General features: G+C 38.0%; 1 protein-coding gene across 1 annotated transcript in view; it reads left to right on the top strand.

Moving 5' to 3' along the window:
* LOC104276854 (G-protein coupled receptor 98-like) overlaps nt 1-17,894 on the top strand; it is a gene marked incomplete at both ends in the record, with an annotated part of 71,443 nt that overhangs the window by 30,657 nt on the left and 22,892 nt on the right. The window contains one exon of the mRNA XM_009873308.1: nt 9,356-9,477. Coding sequence (XP_009871610.1) covers nt 9,356-9,477 — 122 coding nt within the window. The remainder of the gene's footprint in view (nt 1-9,355; nt 9,478-17,894) is intronic.

Here is a 17,894-nt window from a genome sequence, read left to right as displayed (position 1 = left end):
AGGAATGCCACCTCTCGACTAGATCAGGCAACACATGGGGACTGAACGGGAATTGAACGGGAATTGAACCCGCAACCTTGGCATTCTCCTAGTCTGTAGTGATACTGGTGGTTGTGCTATGCTGGGTGCAGGATCTTGCACTTGGCCTGGCTGAACTTCACGAGATTCATCTGGGCTCACTTCTCTAGGTTGTTGAGTATAGACTGCACCACTCAGCTTGGTATCAGCTTGGTGGAGGGTGCACTCAATCTCACACTCTAAGTTATTGTTAAAGATATTGAATACTACTAGTGCCAGTACGGGCCCCTGAAGGACACCACTTGTTTTGATCTGCATTTGGACATTGAAACATTGACAGCAATTCTTTGGGTGTGGCCATGCAGCCAATTCCTTATCCATCTCTGTCCATCAAACCCATGTCTTGCAAATTTAGAGACAAGGACTTTGTGTAAGACCTTGCAAAAGGCCTTGGATAAGGCAAGATAGGAAACATCAGTTTCTCTTCCGTTATCTACCAATGCAGCCACCAGATTAGTCTTCCGCAGCTATTAGAATAAATTCCATCTGCTGTGGTAAAGATCCTCCTGAACTTAGAATCATAGAATCATAGAATGGCCTAGGCTGGAAGGGACCTTAGAGATCATCTAGTCCAACCTCCCTGTTTTTGGGCAGGGATTCCACCTCTCAACTAGACCTGGAAACCCATGGGGACCGAGTGGGAATCAAACCCATGACCTCGGTGTTGGTCCTTGTTGCCAGCACCACGCTCAAACCACTGAGCTAATAGGCCCAGGTAACAGTACTGTGGTTTACTATTTCGTTCTTTATGCAGGAGTAGAGAGTTTGTTGTTCCCCACACTAAATGGGACTCCCACGTGTTTGAGTTTCTAAGAGCAGAATGACAATGCTGAGTTTCAGCATAGGTTTGTTAGAGAAAAAATTTGCCCCTTGGTAACTGCATAGAGGATCTGCTTGTACATAGTTAAATAGTTTCTTGGAAAAGTCCTTGTCTTCAGGCTCAGGGGGCTGAGTACCTGGGGAGCAACTGGTCTGACTGTAAAAGACTGAGACAAAGAAGGCATTAAGTACACTGACCTCTTCCTCATCCTTGGTCACTGTGTTTCCTCCTGCATCCAGCAAAGGATGGAAAATCTCCTTGGCTCTCCTTTTGTTGCTAATGTATTAATAGAAATATTCCTTGTTGTCTTTTGCAGCAGTAGCCAGATCATATTCTAGCTGAGCTTTGTTCCTTCTAATTTTCTTCCTGCATAAACTCATGACATACGTGTAGGCCTCCTGAGTTGTCTGCCTCTTCCTCCAAAGGTCATAAATTCTCCTTTTTTTTCCTGAGGTCCAGCCAAATCTCTCTGTTCAGCCAGGCTGGTCTTCTTCCGAGGCTTCTGAAAGGTAGCCTTGACAGGAGATGAGTCAAAAGTGTGCATTAGATAAACACCCTGTGGGCAAACTAATATTTAATTTTGAAACAAGAAAGATTGCTGTGGAGGGAAATCAGGGGGCGTAAAGCAGGATGGCTGTATTTGGCTGAAATAACAGGAGGCTGAAATAGGCATATATGAGATGATTGTTTTTTCTTGATAGTGCTAATATACAAATATCAAAAATTGAGTTGAATAAGACAGCAATCCAATATACATAATTTATTTTACAACTGTCTGATAATCTTTCAAAATTTCACAGAAAGATTTGAAGACAGAACAGAAAAAAAATTAATTGAAAAATAACCTTCATTTTTTCTAATAATAACTTTGTGAATAGATATTGAACAACATGTAGTGGCATAATTCTCTTGCCCTACATATAAATATGCAGTAGAACCTACCTGATTCATATATCATCATTGTAAATGTGCCAAGATTAATTTAAAGATTAAGACTTTATGTTGCCAAAATAGAACTTCATGAAGAACGCCTTAGATACTTAGCTGTAAAATATTAACTACCTTCTTACATGCTCCTTTGAATAAATTTCTTTAATATATATATTGTCTTAGCAGTATGCAATTCCTGATCATGACAGAACATGTTAAGTAGTCCACTTATATCTACTACCATCTGATTTTCTCAGGAAACAAATAAGCAGACAAAATGCAAGTGCAAGACATTCCAGCAGTGCTTCTGTGCTCGGGAGGTGATGATGAGAACAGGACTTTTGATTCTAAGTGAGAATGTATATCTAAACCTGTAGTTACATGTCTTCCTTGTCCTGTGAACTATATGCTAAAACCTTTGTCTCGAATTATAACACACATATCATGAGTCTAAGAGAATCAAAGGAACAGTAAAATGCAGAAACATACGTTGACTACCTCTGAACTGAGAGTTATGTACAGTATTCAAAGTATTCATCACAGTCACACGTTAGATATAATATTTTAGTCTTCATAGTGCTCCAGGGGCTTTTCTGTAAGCAGGAGAAAGACTAATCTTTGCCTCTGAGATTTTTACAAATACACTTAAGATGAAATGCACATGCATAATTACAGGCTGAAATAAAGAACAATGATCTGAATAAGATAATAACTTAAATACATAATTTACATTCATGTAATTTACATTGTTTGCACTGTGCTTCAAATGCCCAAATTATCTTTCTTCCTTTAATTTGGAAAAACAGGTTAATTTGCATGAATTATGCCTCTACAGTTGTGAACTTAACAGTTGTGAATTTAATACCCATTTAATATTTTTGCATAACATGTAGTTTTATTATTTGAAGATAAGCAGGTTCAGTTTCTTCTTTCCTTTTTTGATTTGCTGCTATTCTGGGATTTGCTGTGTTCTGTGCATAACAGTAATAACATCAGCTATAGTAAGGTGCCTGGTCTTTCGTCTGATTATACTGTACAGTGGCTTCAAGATGTATGAGAAGGTTTGCTGACAAACTGAGATTTAGTGGAGAAGTTAGACAGGCCAGACTTCTGATTTTGTAGTAGCTATGCAATCTTTATGCTTAATGAGAGGTGTGCTTCTCTTTTAGGAGATATTCTTTAATTTCAAACTCTTCCTTGCTGCAAGGAGCAGCAGATAGAAAATATAAACGAACCAAAAATAATATCTTAGCGTACTTTCTATTTTTACAAATTACTGATGAAGAATTTTGACCAATTGGTTTTCATGGCATGTAACTACCAGCTCTAGTATTGGCTACTGTTAATTCTGCACGTCTTTAACATTCCCAATCTGGAATCAGAGCTTTTGTCATGAGTCACTGATTGCATATTGGTGATAGCAGTAGCATTTTCTCCTTTGAACTCTATGTGGAAATCTGTTAACTTCTTTATTTTGGTCACCAAATCCTATTACCAAACTCCTTTTCTACAGCCATTGTCAAAAGCAATTGAAAATAAGCCCAGCAGGATTTGGAACACTGTTATTCAAGCTTATTTTTAAAAAAAAAAAATCAGTTTTGTGGCATTTTTGTTGCTAAGTTTAACCTATGACTTCTTAAGCAATAGTCTGTAAATGTTTTACTAATTTAGTTCTCCCACAAATAGGTGAAATTCTGTGAAGCAATATATTCTCCCCAATCATCTAGGAAAAAATGTTTTTAAAGATCTTTCAAGTTTTGCAGTAGGTCTTCATGTCTAGTCAAGAACGATTAAAAGCAATTAAAGTTATATTATCATATACAACTTAAGGGGAAGATACGTAGTAAATATTTATAGATAAACTCAGAAGATCATTAAAGCCATACTATTTAATTGCTTATTTTATTGACTTTACTGTTTTTAGAAAAAGATTAAACACTTCAGGCAGTAGTAAAATACGTAATATGGGCCAACACAGTGGTGAGAACACAAACATTTGGAAACGTTGGGAAAGCATAGTGTATTCTTTATTTTCCATAGTTAAATCATCTGAATGTTTTCTGCAAAGTCATACTCTGCATTACACTTCAGAGTGTTAATATTATTTAATAATTTCCACTTTTATAAATTTTCATTTGATTTAACACTTTTCACTGCTCAGACTCACTGGAGAATGTTGCCTATATCAGGTATGGAAGGAAGGAAGAAACACATCAGGCCGTCTACCTGAAAATTTTGTTACAAAACAGACTGAAAGCATAAAACTTAGGAGCAGTTCTAACTCTACAGATGGAAGAAAGAGAAAAGTGGTAGTTTCAGAATACAAAGCTTATTTTCATTTGGATTAGATGTCTGTTCTACTAAGATAATATATTCTGGCTTATATAACCTAATTCAAATGGAAAAGTTACTTTTTTTCCTGGGTACCAATTGCAAAAACATCACTAGAAACCACCTGCTTGACTGAATTCTGAAGGGGCTAATCCTGGTGTCCTGAAGAGAGTTCCAGTGCTGGCAATCCATAAATCCAGTGTGTTGTTGTTTTTCCAACTCATTTCAGTTACTTTCCTGGTGGTGCTACAGATTTGTCTAGAGCAACGAACGGACCATTTTTTCATAGGGCTCATGGCCTGTTTTGATGCCTTTGTTCAAGTGAGTTTTTGGTTCATTCACAAAGTAGATTTTCTCTCTTCCCAAATGCTCACCCATTGTTTTTCCTATCTGTAAAGTATAAAATACACTGCAAGAACGCATTTTTAAAAAACATTTTACTATGCTCTGTGGACAGTTGTTTATTGAAATTTTGCGGGAGGATTTCATGGAACCATAGAATTGTGTGGGTTGGAAAAGACCCTTGAGATCATGGAATCCAACCATTATCCTAGCAATGCCAGTTGCACCACTAAATCACCATCACTGGTGAAATAGGTTGGGACAGGCACCATCAAATTATTCTTTCCTACTCAATAGGCACCACAGATGGATAAGAGAGGTTAGCTGTGTGAACCTCATCATTAGATGAAATTACAATGACATATATGAGTCCACCTCAATCTTCAACTTGTCGTTAGGTGAACCATCAAAAGTGTGACAGTGGATCGTGATGAGGAATGCTACAAGGTTCCTCATCATCCTCTTGTTCCCCTTCACAGCTGCTTCCATTTTTGTTCATCCTCATCCTCCCAGTCTTGGGCTACCAAGAGGCTGCCATGGCTCTTGCTGCTGTCAGGTGCAGGGGCAGAGGTTGGCAGATATCTCCTTCCCATGATTTTAGAAATAGGTGTATCTTGCATTTGAAAGAAGTTAGTGTACAGGATGCTTTTAACACTGGAAAATCATTTCTCCTTTGCTCTTTTTTTTTATTATTCTGTCTCTGCAGTGCCTGAACTAGCACTATCCAACTGATAGAATCTATTCCAGGCTCCAGCTGTGAATAAAGTTTAGGCAGTCTCATCTTGTGTTGTAAAATATTGCATTTCTCACCATTTTTATCGTCCTTTCGGGCACATAGATGTTCTCATTTCTGAAGAGGTCATGCAGAGGCTGACTGGACCACAGTCCTGTGGTGGCAAGCTTCTTTATGGACCTCAGTAAGCTGCTGCTACCTGCTTAGGTTGCAATAGGTGTAGACACATGAGTCTCATCATTTATTTCTCTGTGTAGATCAGTATAGATGTTTTTTAGCACAGCAGAAGATGGAACAAAACTATCACCATAGTCTTTATTTTCTTTGTGAGATTTATTTCAGAAATATGACATTGTATGTGTGTATTTCACTACAGATTTAAAACCATTCCAAGTGAAAGCATAGCTGTTATGAAATGTTCTGGGATTTATATTTCCTTCTATTTCTCGTTCTTGCTTATGCAGTAAGGAAACCAAATAACAAACACGATGCTGACAGCTGTATCAGCTGGGCAATCTGGCATTTTATTATCTGAATCTTAGGCTATTCCTAAGATTCCTTGCCATGTCATTCCTTGCCACTAGATTCTCTGAATTATCAAAGTTCATTGTTATTAGTTCAAGAGGAGTTTGTGAAAGAGAAGTCCACTGAATGTTACTAAATAGAAAGAAACTGTTTCTGGTTTGGGTAGCTCAAGCTGTAAATGGAGAATTGCTGGGAGAAGTATCACATCTGGCCTGCTTTTTGGTCCGTGTTAGAGGCGATGCTAGATAAACTTTTATTCATGCCCAGTACAGCTCCTTTTAGGTTCCCATTGATGTAAATCAATTTTTCCAGAACATGAATACTTTTCCTGCTTCATGATTTTTGTAGTGTAATCTAAACTTGCCATGAAAATACAGCAACCCCTCTCTTAGATTCTCACCAGCATCTTTTTTGTGTAAACAACTGGGCAAAATTTTGTGTTTACACTAAGGGCTCACCTAATATAGTGAAACTGATTGCAATAAAAACTGATTACAATATGCCACAGCCCTCCAAACAGTAAGCATTGCAGAAAAATAAATTTTATAGATAAGATAATAAGTAAAATAATCTTTTCTCAGCAATAGGAGAGAAGTGAGAAACAGGGGGCACACTACGTTGTTTGGTAAATTGAATGTAGGTAATTAGACTTCGTCAAATACCAAGCTGGACTATGGTAAGCTTTCAAACTTTAAAAAAATACAACATTTATCTGTACTGAGTCATCAACTCTGTCAGTGTTTCTTAAGCTTACAGTTAGGAAAAAGGGGAAATGTTTCAAACAGAGGCATGAACAGTCAGGATGGTCATATATGCATACATACATATATATATTTAAGGTGTGAGTGGACTGACTATTGCTTAAATAAAATCTTTCTTCATTCCTAGTACTAAAAATGATGTAGTAATGGTGTAAAAAAATGTGGACCAGCATGGTTTGAATATGTAATACCCAATAGAGCTGCTTGACAATGTCTCAGTTACATCACGCTAATGCTGGGTTGACTACTCCATGGCAGTCTAAGGTTTACTGAAGTAATCTAAAGGCAGCTACTTGCACATGTATTTAGAGTAAATTTTGTGTCAGTGAAGGTTCATCTGCCCAGAAATACTCTTGGAATTTGTTTGGGAAGGTCTTGTTGGTTTTCATTCCATATGAAGGAAACTCGAGATAACTAGGCTGTCTATTTTATTTCATTCCAAGCCTGTTATTGGCATCCTTTTCCTTTATGCAGTGCTATTTTTGACAAACTTAAAAGAAATTGTTGCTGATTTTCTGATATGTCTGTTCTGGTTATTGAGCTTTTGTTTGACCAAAACACAACAACTTACTGGAACAAAAAGAGTGAAGAGAATTCAAGCAGCTGAGACCTGAAATACCACCAGAGTTTCAACTCTGCGTTAACGTTTTACAATACTGATAATGATGCAATTGTTACTGACAAAGATAAAAGCAGAATAGTAAACTGTACCATGCACGTGGCAAAAAGCAAATATCTTTAGAATTTTTTTCTCGTTACAATGCTGTTGTGCTTTAACCTCAGCCAGCAGCTCGGCCCCACCAGCCACTCACTCGCTCTATTATTGTATAAGTGTTGTGATGTCTTTCGTGTATATTAGCATCTGTTAAAGAAAACCTTGCTTCAACATCCATAGAAGCCACAAGGAAATTCTCCATTTTGCCCAAGGGACTTTGAGATGTGTGCTTTGTGTGCAAGGGGCACTAGTGACTCTGGAGTGCCCGCATGAGAAATACATTGTGTTTCCATTCTATTCATCTAACAAGACCGAGTTCCTTCCAGAAAAATAGAGCTACATACCCTTAATCTTCTTCCCATGATGCTGCTCTGAAAAATGCGTGTGTATTGTTGGTGCTGTGTTCTGGATCAGGGACCTTTGGGAAGTCTCAAACTTTTAGTGGATTTTGGCCAGGCTTCACCTCGACGTGAGACTTCAGGTGCTTAATGGGCATCCTCTGTCATCTGAGACAACCAAGGTTATCCAGCCTGGCCTCCAGCTTTCTCTTCATAAGGAGTGGCTCTTCCTCAGATCCTTTGTTGTATGTACTGGTGATGTACAGATCCTTTAGATTTCCTGTGACATGAAATGCATGAATCTAATGCCATTCTAAGGCAACAACACCCACCCACAGTGCCTTCTGAGGTCCTAGAAGAGGTCTCTACCTGCCTTGGGCTCACAGCACCACATCCTTCCCTCCGTTGTGAGCAACTTCACTATCCTGCATGCAAAGAAATAGCACTATTTACAAATGGAAAAACTGGAGAGGATTTATATCACATCCTCAGAGATAAGTGGAAGAATGGGAGTACCTTGAATGATGATTAGAACTGAGCTTTTCTTAATACGATAATATCCTTTTTTATTTTTCGGTAAAAATAAGTAGGTTTGGCTTGTTGGGTTTTTTCCCCACAGAAAAAACAAGGCATTGTTAACTGATCTTAAGAACTAAGTTTATGTTAATACTTTTGGCTTTATTGCCTCTAGTCACATGTTACCACTGCCCTAGCCTAATGTTTATTATCACATGTAACACAGAATTTCATTATAATTCACTAAAGTAGTACAGATCTTTGTTAAATGTTATGTCACAACATCAAAAAGTGGCTGCAAAACAGCCCAGGTTTGCACCCCAGGTTTTACTGAGCAATGTTAGGCTTTAATAGGCGAAACATTAGGAATACATTGCACTCTGCTTCAAGTCTTTCCCTTGTTTATAAAAATATACCCGTGCGTTTCTGCCAGAGCAATAACTATAATCCTGAAGCTACTACTGCCTGCCTTGCTGGAAGGTGGTCTTGACTTTGACTGTTGCCAAACAAGGCACTTAGTTTTTGCATGGTGTCAAACAAAATGCCTGAGATGCTCCCAAACTGCTCAATCTAGAATGATGCCGCCTGTCAAAAGCACGTCTCCGCTAGTTGCTGGGCCTCTTTGCAGAGAGGGGCAAGGCCTGGCTGAGCACCTTTGCCCCTCAGGTGTGCAGAACTTGGGCAAACACGGACTTTGAAGCCTGCTGCAAGTACGGTCGTTGTGGGGGATCCGGTGGGGGATCCCAGCAATGGGAGCCAATGGGGGTGAGAGCTCACCTCTGCTTTCTTTTTTTTGCAAACTTCATCCATACAGGCATCTTCCTGCCAGCGTTCCTTACATCTTTTATGTTATGAATACAGTAGGGAATGTAAAATTCAGCTGTATGTGTCTGTGTCCTCACAGGTGGATTCTGTGCATGTTTTTGAAGGTGAATGAAGTTAACTTGTGCAAAGTCTGGGTTTTCTGGGAGGGCTCCTTGACTCAGGGGTCTTCCCACCAACATCCATGCCTGGTCTGTGAGCTGGGCTGTCACCCTCTCACCCCCTCCAGCTGCCTGTGACCTTCTGCTGATCTCCTGGACATCAGGGGTAGGAGGGGGGGATCCTAAAAGCCATGGGACCCCCACTCAGCTGGGACAGGAGAAGGGCTGCCCGTCACTGGAGAATGAACTCCATAGATGGCGAAACCGGGTCCTGCATGGGTAATGCCTTAAAAAGTGGAGTTTGTTTCAACACTGTCTGAAATGCTGTGTTTCTGTTTTTCAGAGATCCCCTTGGTCCTGTACCTCTTTGCCCTGATCTCTGTCACCTGGCTGTGGGGAGGACTGCACATGGCTTACCGGCACCTCTGGATGCTGGTCTTCTTCATCATCTTCAACAGCCTGCAGGTAAGAGCTGAGCTGGGGGACGTCTGCACCACTCACAAGATGTTGGGCATTTTGGCTTCACCAGCTGAACAACATCCAGAAAAAATGTGGTATGGTGGAAGCGTTAATTATGTGTTCTGTTTATTTGTCAGATCAACATAGGGATTGCGTATTAGAGTGAGGGGTGCATTGTTTTGAAACAATAGCAGTGTAATTGCATAGATTTAATTTCATAGCTAATACATCGCGAAAGCAAATTTCTTGCTTTTATGTAATGTGCTACTGAGATAATTATACCAGTAAAACTGAAATATCTGCAGCCTTGGCAAAAACATCGAGTATTTCAATTTTCTCTGTTAACTCTAATAAAAACAATCCACAAAGATTTAAAATTATATAACCCTAATATTGAACTTTTTTTCCATTATGAGAGATGAGCCTTGGAACTCAGCTTTTCTCATACAGCATACATGCTGGTAAAGCAAAGGTCTTTTAATTGAAAAAAAATCAAATATAGACTAGATTATTATTTATAAAAAATGCAAATAGCCCTTACAAATTACAAATTACAAATTACAAATGTAAGAGCTTCCACTCGAATTGGTACTACATTGCACTGAATTTGGTGCTATACATTACAAAATTGTTTACAGAATAGAGGGTAGTATGTCATGGATGGGAAGATGCCTTTCATGGCTGAAAGCAGAGAAATTAATAGGAATTTTATATATATATATATACATATATATACACATAAATCTATGATGTGTAAATTCCTCTATCATTTTCGTAACAGAAATTTCTGTCACACTATGAATTATTTTCCAGTACTAATAATCTTTGTCCCTTAGCAAATAAAAGCTAATTTAAAAGGTATATTTTCACAAAACAGATTTGTTTTCGGTTTGAATTCAAAAGGTGAGACTTTCCTTAAGCAGCAACCTACTATTTGAAAATGTACATATCAAACATTTTTTTTAAATTAAAAAAATTAGCTTATTGTCTTTGTAATAAATTTGATTATTCAGTATATATTTTCATTTAATTATTCTGTATTAGCATATCAAATTAGTTATGATTTTTTTTTTCTGTGAAGTTAGATGAATAGAGTTGCTCTAGTAAATGTCTTCAGCATACACATCAAACCACTTTTTTTTTTTTTTGGTGGGGAGAGTGCCACAGGTCTGCAGGACTGTCAGTAGTTCCAAAGCACATTCTCTCCCCTTCCTCTCCCCCTGCAAAATCTCAGAGTGCAGGTAAACCCTGTGGGAGTTTTAGGACTACAGCTGTAACTGAGGCAGCCTTATAGTGAAACTTACCACACCAATCTAAAGCATAATTGTGTGGTGTTGCTTGTGTACGTACAGGTAGATATATACATACACGTTTTTATATATCCTTCCTTATTGTCTCTCTATAGAGAATTATTACTAGACTCTGATCTGAGTTTCTGTTACATAAATTTATCTCAGATACAAATTTTTGAAAAGAGAAATTCATTACAATTGAGATTTTATGGCACAAGTAAAATGGTGACACTGTAATATGCATGGATATTTGCTATAAAATAAAATTACTTTATTGCCATTGCATATTGAGAGAAGAGGGATATGAATACTCTGTGGAAATTATCCTTCTTGGCAAGAACACTGACCCTTCTGTGTAACTGCTGGCAAAGACTTTATATTAGTCTGCTTTATGTAACTCAAATTTTTGTTGTTTTAATTAATGTTGTGAGTTTCAAGACACCAATTCATGCAACACGGTCAAGAAATAAAACAGGGTATTGAAAACCAGTTGTGTAAAATGTAAGGTCCAGAAGGACTGTGAGGGATTTAATGCATTAGTGATCCGGTATGCTAGCAGGTGGTGTGGAAAACACAGGTATAAAAGCATGCATAGATTAATATTTAAGTCATGACTGCAACTAGAGATGCACTAATGAATGACTCCAAAGTTAGGATTTTGTTTAGATCCATCCAGAAAGTGAAGTAATACCAGAAATACTTGCTTTTCTCAATCTATGTGAATTTTTTGCGTTGCTTAAATTTAATGCTCTTTGGCTTTGCATACAATTTCATGCACTCTTAAATCTTTGAGCTTTAGGTGGTTTGTTGTGGTTTTTTTTTCTTTTACTGGCTATGCTTCCATGGTTGACTGGCCTCTTATCAGCATTGCTTGTCCATACAGAAGTTAAATGCCAGTAAGACTTGTGTAGCTAGTACATAACTCTTCTGTGATTCTGCTGGAAGTTTCTGGGGAGTATTATAATTTCAGAAATATTTCAACCATAATTCATGCAAGTGAAGGCATACATGTTTCTATATGTAATGTTTTGGTACTCAAGGACCAGACATAAATATCCGTCACCATCAAGAGCTGTGCCCTCCTGTCGTCTGTATCCTGCAGCAGATTGTGCACAAAGATTAAAAAACCTCTGTTGGCGGGTGCACAAGTTTCCTCTCTGTCACAGGCTGCCCAGAGAGGGTGTGGAGTCTCCTTCTCTGGAGACTTTCAAACCCACCTGGACGTGTTCCTGTGTGACCTGCTGTGGGTGATTCTGCTCTGACAGGGAGGCTGGACTAGATGATTTTCCAACATCCCTTCTGACCTTTAGCATTTTGTGATTCTGTGCGATTCTGTGATTCTATGATTCTATGATTCTATACATCAATACTGATCTTCCACATCAAAAGTAGGAACCCATTATTTGTTTTATTGCAAGCCCTAGAGAATCTGTATAAACCTCAAATATAAGATAAATGTTCTTTTATTGAAAGGAGATGCTAAAATTTCAAATATATAATCTCTTCCTAGTTAGTATTTCAAATTAAAACATGCAAGTCTGAAGTTCCAACTCAAAGAATGATAAAAACTTTTTGCTTCCAGCTATGAGGAGCTCAAGAACTTCATATTTTAAAAACATTTTTTATCCTTTGATAGAATTTTCATTTACAAAATGTAATCATTACATTATCCACTACCTCTGATTATGATGTATTGGAAATTACTTTTTAAAGTATAAAGTTGCCAAATATTTAAAATTAAAAGGTACCTATTTAGTATTGAGTATCTCAGAACAGTAAAAAAATAGAGCACCTCTTCCACAGCACTACAGATTTTATATTTCCTTGTTTGTTTTAATAGGTGATTGTCTTCAGTGCTTTGTAAACCTCTACATGAAACAAGTTTGGAAAATATTTCCTGGTACACCCCCATGTTTTAAACAACCGCCCCACACATATTGTTCTCCTGCTTTAAAGTTACCATATATCTAACCAGGAAACAGAAAAACTCACTTGTGATTCAGACGACCAGATGTCGTTGATAGGCATTTCTCTTTCACATCATGCCCCATTTCAGCTGGAAAGCAATTTGGTGCTCATTAGGAGCTTTTCCCCAACAGGAATGAGAACATGAAATAGTTTAGGAGAAGTAGAGACCTGCTTCCCTGCTGCTCAGGACCTGCAGACTGTGTAACGAAGTGGAATGTGACCCATTAAAATGCACTGGGGATCCCAATGGATTCAACACAGGAGATTGGAGGGACACTGCATGTTATCCAGTCTGGTCATTTAGCCTTATGACATACATTTCCTAGGAAATGAACTTGATAGAAAAATCATCTACTATAGGACAAATTTTTTCCAAGCAACTTCCTGCAGGAAATACTTCCCATCGGAGATGAATTTACATCAGCTTTTCTATTTCGTAGAGGGGAGAGCAACCCTTCCCCTGTAACTTCAGGAATAAGCCCGCAAAGTGCCGTATGGAGGGACAATAGCTTATTTACAAAATAAACCAATAATTTATAAAAGCATGAAAGGAGAAGGGTAAGAAGAGTGTTTGGGATATCTGATGTTTTGAGTTCCTTGGACATTTGCTTGTGATTAGGCTACCCAAGGCAGCATCTGTGTTTTAGAAACACACTCCCATCCTCTGGTGTGAAGACCTCCTTCTCTTTTCACTAGAAAAACAGAGATTAACATTTACCTCTTTTCTTTAATTACGGTTGCCTTTGTAGATTTATTCAGAAATATATTTGCTGGAGTCAGGAGTGAAAGAATAAGCTGTGGTCTTAGGTGCTTGTCTCTGAAGGTTAGGGTTTCACAAGCTGTTTTGCATGCACTTTACCCATCCAAATGGCCGCTCTGGTTTTTGTGCAATTAGAGGGGTGTTTCTGGTTTTGCGTAGCAAATGTCATCAGCGATGTATTTCTCGTTCAGTAGATCCGAAGTTCAGGGAGGTGGGTGGATCCTTCCTCATTGTTTGCAGAGGAGCTGGGATGAGGTTTAAGACCCGTCCTCAGGCTCTTCCCTGCAGCTGATTTTCTTTTTATAATCTTGACTGTTCTTGGGCTATGCTTGCAGCAAACTGCGCTTCCCATCCCACCCCTCTGTCTTATAATTTAGGGAAACTACAAGGTATTAGATACCGCATAGCTACGCCAGCTCTGGTTTCCTGTACCTTGTGCCAAGCCTCACCACACCATAGCCCCGGCAATAAATTAATTGAACTTTTTAATAAGTACTTTTAATACATTGTTCTTATGAAGTACTGAAAGGTTACCCAACAATATCAAAACTCCATTTTTTGGTAGTTTTATATCAGGAGAAAAGCAAGTCAAAACTGGGTAGTATCACATTATAGTGATACTATAGTGATAGTGATAGTATTCACGAAGATCTCATGTGATTGTTTGGACTAATGCAGATCAGAGTAAAATGTCTTTGCCTGTTCTGTGTTTGAGTACACCAGGATGATTCATGCCCACATAATGACCAACAATGTTACGTGTAAAATATGTCTTCCCAAGAAACACAGGAAAAATCTGGAAGTACAAGTTGACTGGTCATTTTCCAAACTGGGCAAAATGGCTCACTTGCCTAATTCAACAATCTTTTTAACTCAGCCTCTTTGGAGTGCATTACAGTAGGAGAATATTCAGGGGTTCAGGTACAAACGTTTCAAAACCCAGCGGTGCCTTTAACAAGAAATAAGGCCATACAGAAAATGAGTGAACAGGTGAGTACCCAAACCCCTGTGTTGGCTGGAGTAGATGTGATTCACCAAACTTCATTAATTAAAATAGCAGAGGCAAACAGAATGGCTGCAAGGACTAGCTCAAGTAGCAAAGGAGATAGAATACTAAAGCAAGCTAGTAGAAATCCCACCATTATAACAAGATATGACTTGTTTATGGAACAACAGAAAATAAAGGTAGCAAGAAAAATCAGTATGCCACAGATTTAGAAGAAAAAAAATTAAACCCCAACATATTGAGAAAGCAAGAACACGACAAAGATATACAGTTTTTTAAGTGTGTTATATTAATGCAGTAAAGAAAATAAACAAAAGTATATGGTTTGTAAAGCTCATGCCAGCACTGGTTACATATGAAAGATGTTTTTTTCCTAGGACATACTGTTTAACTCCAGGACATAGGGACACCGCTATAAATAAGTTCACTTCCTGATTCTTATGGCATCTTCATAAAAATTCTCCTCCTGACATGTCAGAGATAGAGTTGATGATCCCATACAGCAGTTCTGATGATCGAAGCCACACAAAAACCAAACAAGACAAATATGAGATGCAACTAAATGTGGTGGGCTGCAAAAAGCCTGCCTAAAGATTTTGCAAAAAGGGATTCTACACTGCAGATAAGCCAAACAAAACGGAATGTTGCCAGGATGAGGTGAGCTACAAGCAGAATATCAAGGAAAGCACGCAAGCTGTTCCACGTAGAAGTAGGACAAGCAATATCAAACCCTATTCTGACAGCTCAGTGCATAAACCCAACACAAATAAACACAGCTCAAGGAATTTGTATGCTATCCCAGAAACACAATAAAATAAACATCCAAAGCAAGCATGGCATTCTGAAATCTGTGCAGTAATGTATATTCTTATTAGTATACTCAGTACAGTTCAATTATTTCATAAGTGAACAAAAAAAGAGTAGAAAAACAAGTTATTTTTGTTAGAGTAAAAAACCTTGAAAGTGTGTTCAGTTTGAACGTTTATTTTTAAAAGAGCAAAAAGAACTAATATGAAGCAAATAGAGAAAGCTTATCACCTTTTGAGGCTTCACACTTTTTGACATCATCAGCTAAACTTCTGGGATATAATCTCAGTTTGGCAATAACATTAGTGTGTATTACACCAGCTGTGCAAACTTACAAAGCCATCCAAGTGACTTCATTATTCAGTGAATCAAGACAATGCAGTATTCTATTTTATATCACTTTATGTATATTACTTTCTTCTTAAAGAAGAATTCTCTGTGTTCCTGATTGCCACTCTAAACATACTCTAATACCTGATTACTGTAATGACTTATGAAATTACAGTAAAATATTCCCTTTACCTAATATACTCAGAATAGTCTGCAACTGAAGACAAAACAATGAAAAAAGTGAGCAGTGTCAGGTAAACAAAGGAAGCATTGTTAGGTTGGAACTAAATATCTCCTAAACAGATAGGAGAAATTGATGTCAGAAGAGAGTAGCCTGTATCTAGACCTGTGTTCATGATGATGGCAGTATACAGAATAATGCATAATAAGACTGCAAAAAATGCAGAGTGGAAGAATGACCTGAAGTGGAATTTTATTTACTAGATTTTCAACCAAGAGTCAATCAAAGACATTCAGAGAGCACTTCTATCAGTTGCCCACTTTAAATAGAAAAAAACATGTTTATAGTGTATATTTTAAAAATAATTGGAGTCATTAAATAATATTTTAGATCTTCCAGCATCTATGAAGATCCTTTAGCCATTCTCGAAGTACTTTATATTAAAAATATATTTCAGGAAAAATCTCCAAACACTCTAATAATTTTTTGAGATAGAAAATGAAGAAGCAGTTGAACCATTCCCCTTGGAAGGTTATGATAGTAATTATGTAGTGCACAACAAGAAGTAGAAATTTAACTATAACATATACTGCTGAAATCAATGGAAATTCATCAACTGAAAAGGGCTTGGGAGCAAGTGTATTCTTTTCGCTTTCTTTTACCTCTGTCAATATGGGTTGACTTTTCTTACTGTAGAGAATAAAATAGCAACCAATTTTATTTGACGTTTGTAGCAAATCAGTTGTCTCTTCATTTTACATTTCTGCTAGTCTCTCTGTGACGCCATAAGTTGTAGGGTTGGGAGGAGGAGATTGTTGGGGTTTTTTTTAATAACTCAGCTAAAATCAGTATCTCACTATAATCATAACATAGAATGAATCTGTAATTTGCCTTTAAATCCAGACTTCTGCATTCTGTGTTGTTATTTTAAGATCATTAATTTATGATCATAGAATTCAGAAGTCGAGAGTGTGCCTTCTAAGTCTTGAAAATAATGAGTTTCTTTATCCATGGCTGCAGTACTTATTGCCTTTTTAAAAAAATTTCCCACTAGTTTTCACATTCAAAGTCTCCTGCATGCACTGTTAGAATTTAAGAAGGAGAGAGGCAGAAAGCATCAGAGGACTTACAGGCTGAAGAACAAGCTACCCAGGTCTATGGAGATGAGTGGGATTCATCCAAAAGTGCTGAAAGACCTGTAATTTTGAGCCTGTTTTTTGAGAAATCATGGTGACTGAGTAGAAGTGTAATGGCAAGAAAAAGGATAACATTACTCTCAGATTTTAGGAAGGCAGGGCATAACTTCAGGAAATTTGTGGCTGACAGTATCTAGGGGAAGTGGAACTCCTCTAGGAAATTAGGCAAAGCATATACTGTACTGCACCAGGAGGAATTAGGCCAATGGGTTGAGTTATCATGCCTGTATCCTCAGAGCTGGTGAAGCCGTGTTTGGAATACTCCATCCAGTTTTGGAGTCTTCATGAGATGTATGGGGAATCTGGTGAAGGTCCAAGACCACAGTGGTGAGAAGCCTGCATGCAGCACATGTCCTGTGAAGAGAGGCTGAAGAAGCTAGGCTTATGTAGTCAGGCAAGGGAGACACCAATGGGAAATGTAAAAGAAGTATGCTAATATTAAAAAAGTGGTTAAAAGTATTATGATGTCATTCTCTTCCCCTCTACCATCTTGACAGTACCAGGTAAAATAGAAAAGACACATGGCCACAAAACCGTGGCATGGCAAGTTTGGTTTGGACATCAGGAAAAATAATTCACTAGGGAGAAGTACAGAACTGGAGCTGTTGCCCAGAGAGGTTTGAAAGCTCCACTGTTGTTGTATTTTGAAGTTCAGCTAGACAGAGTCTTACTGACCTGATCAGTGGACTGACTCTCTGAATAGACTCAAGGATCTTCAGAAGTCCTGTCTGTCCAGTTTTTCTGTGGACCTGTGATTTGATGTGTGAGAAGCTCTATTCTCCACACGGTCATTGTGATAAGTAGACAAACACCACCAGCCATGTGGCACTGTATTTTTAGGAAAGCATCAAATATTAAAGACCTAATGACAAAAAAAAAAAAA

Source organism: Apaloderma vittatum, unplaced genomic scaffold (genome assembly GCF_000703405.1).
Source record: "Apaloderma vittatum isolate BGI_N311 unplaced genomic scaffold, ASM70340v1 scaffold3477, whole genome shotgun sequence".
In the NCBI taxonomy this organism is placed as follows: domain Eukaryota; kingdom Metazoa; phylum Chordata; class Aves; order Trogoniformes; family Trogonidae; genus Apaloderma; species Apaloderma vittatum.
Note: the sequence above shows the minus strand (reverse complement) of the source record. Positions and strands in the feature narration are given on the sequence as shown.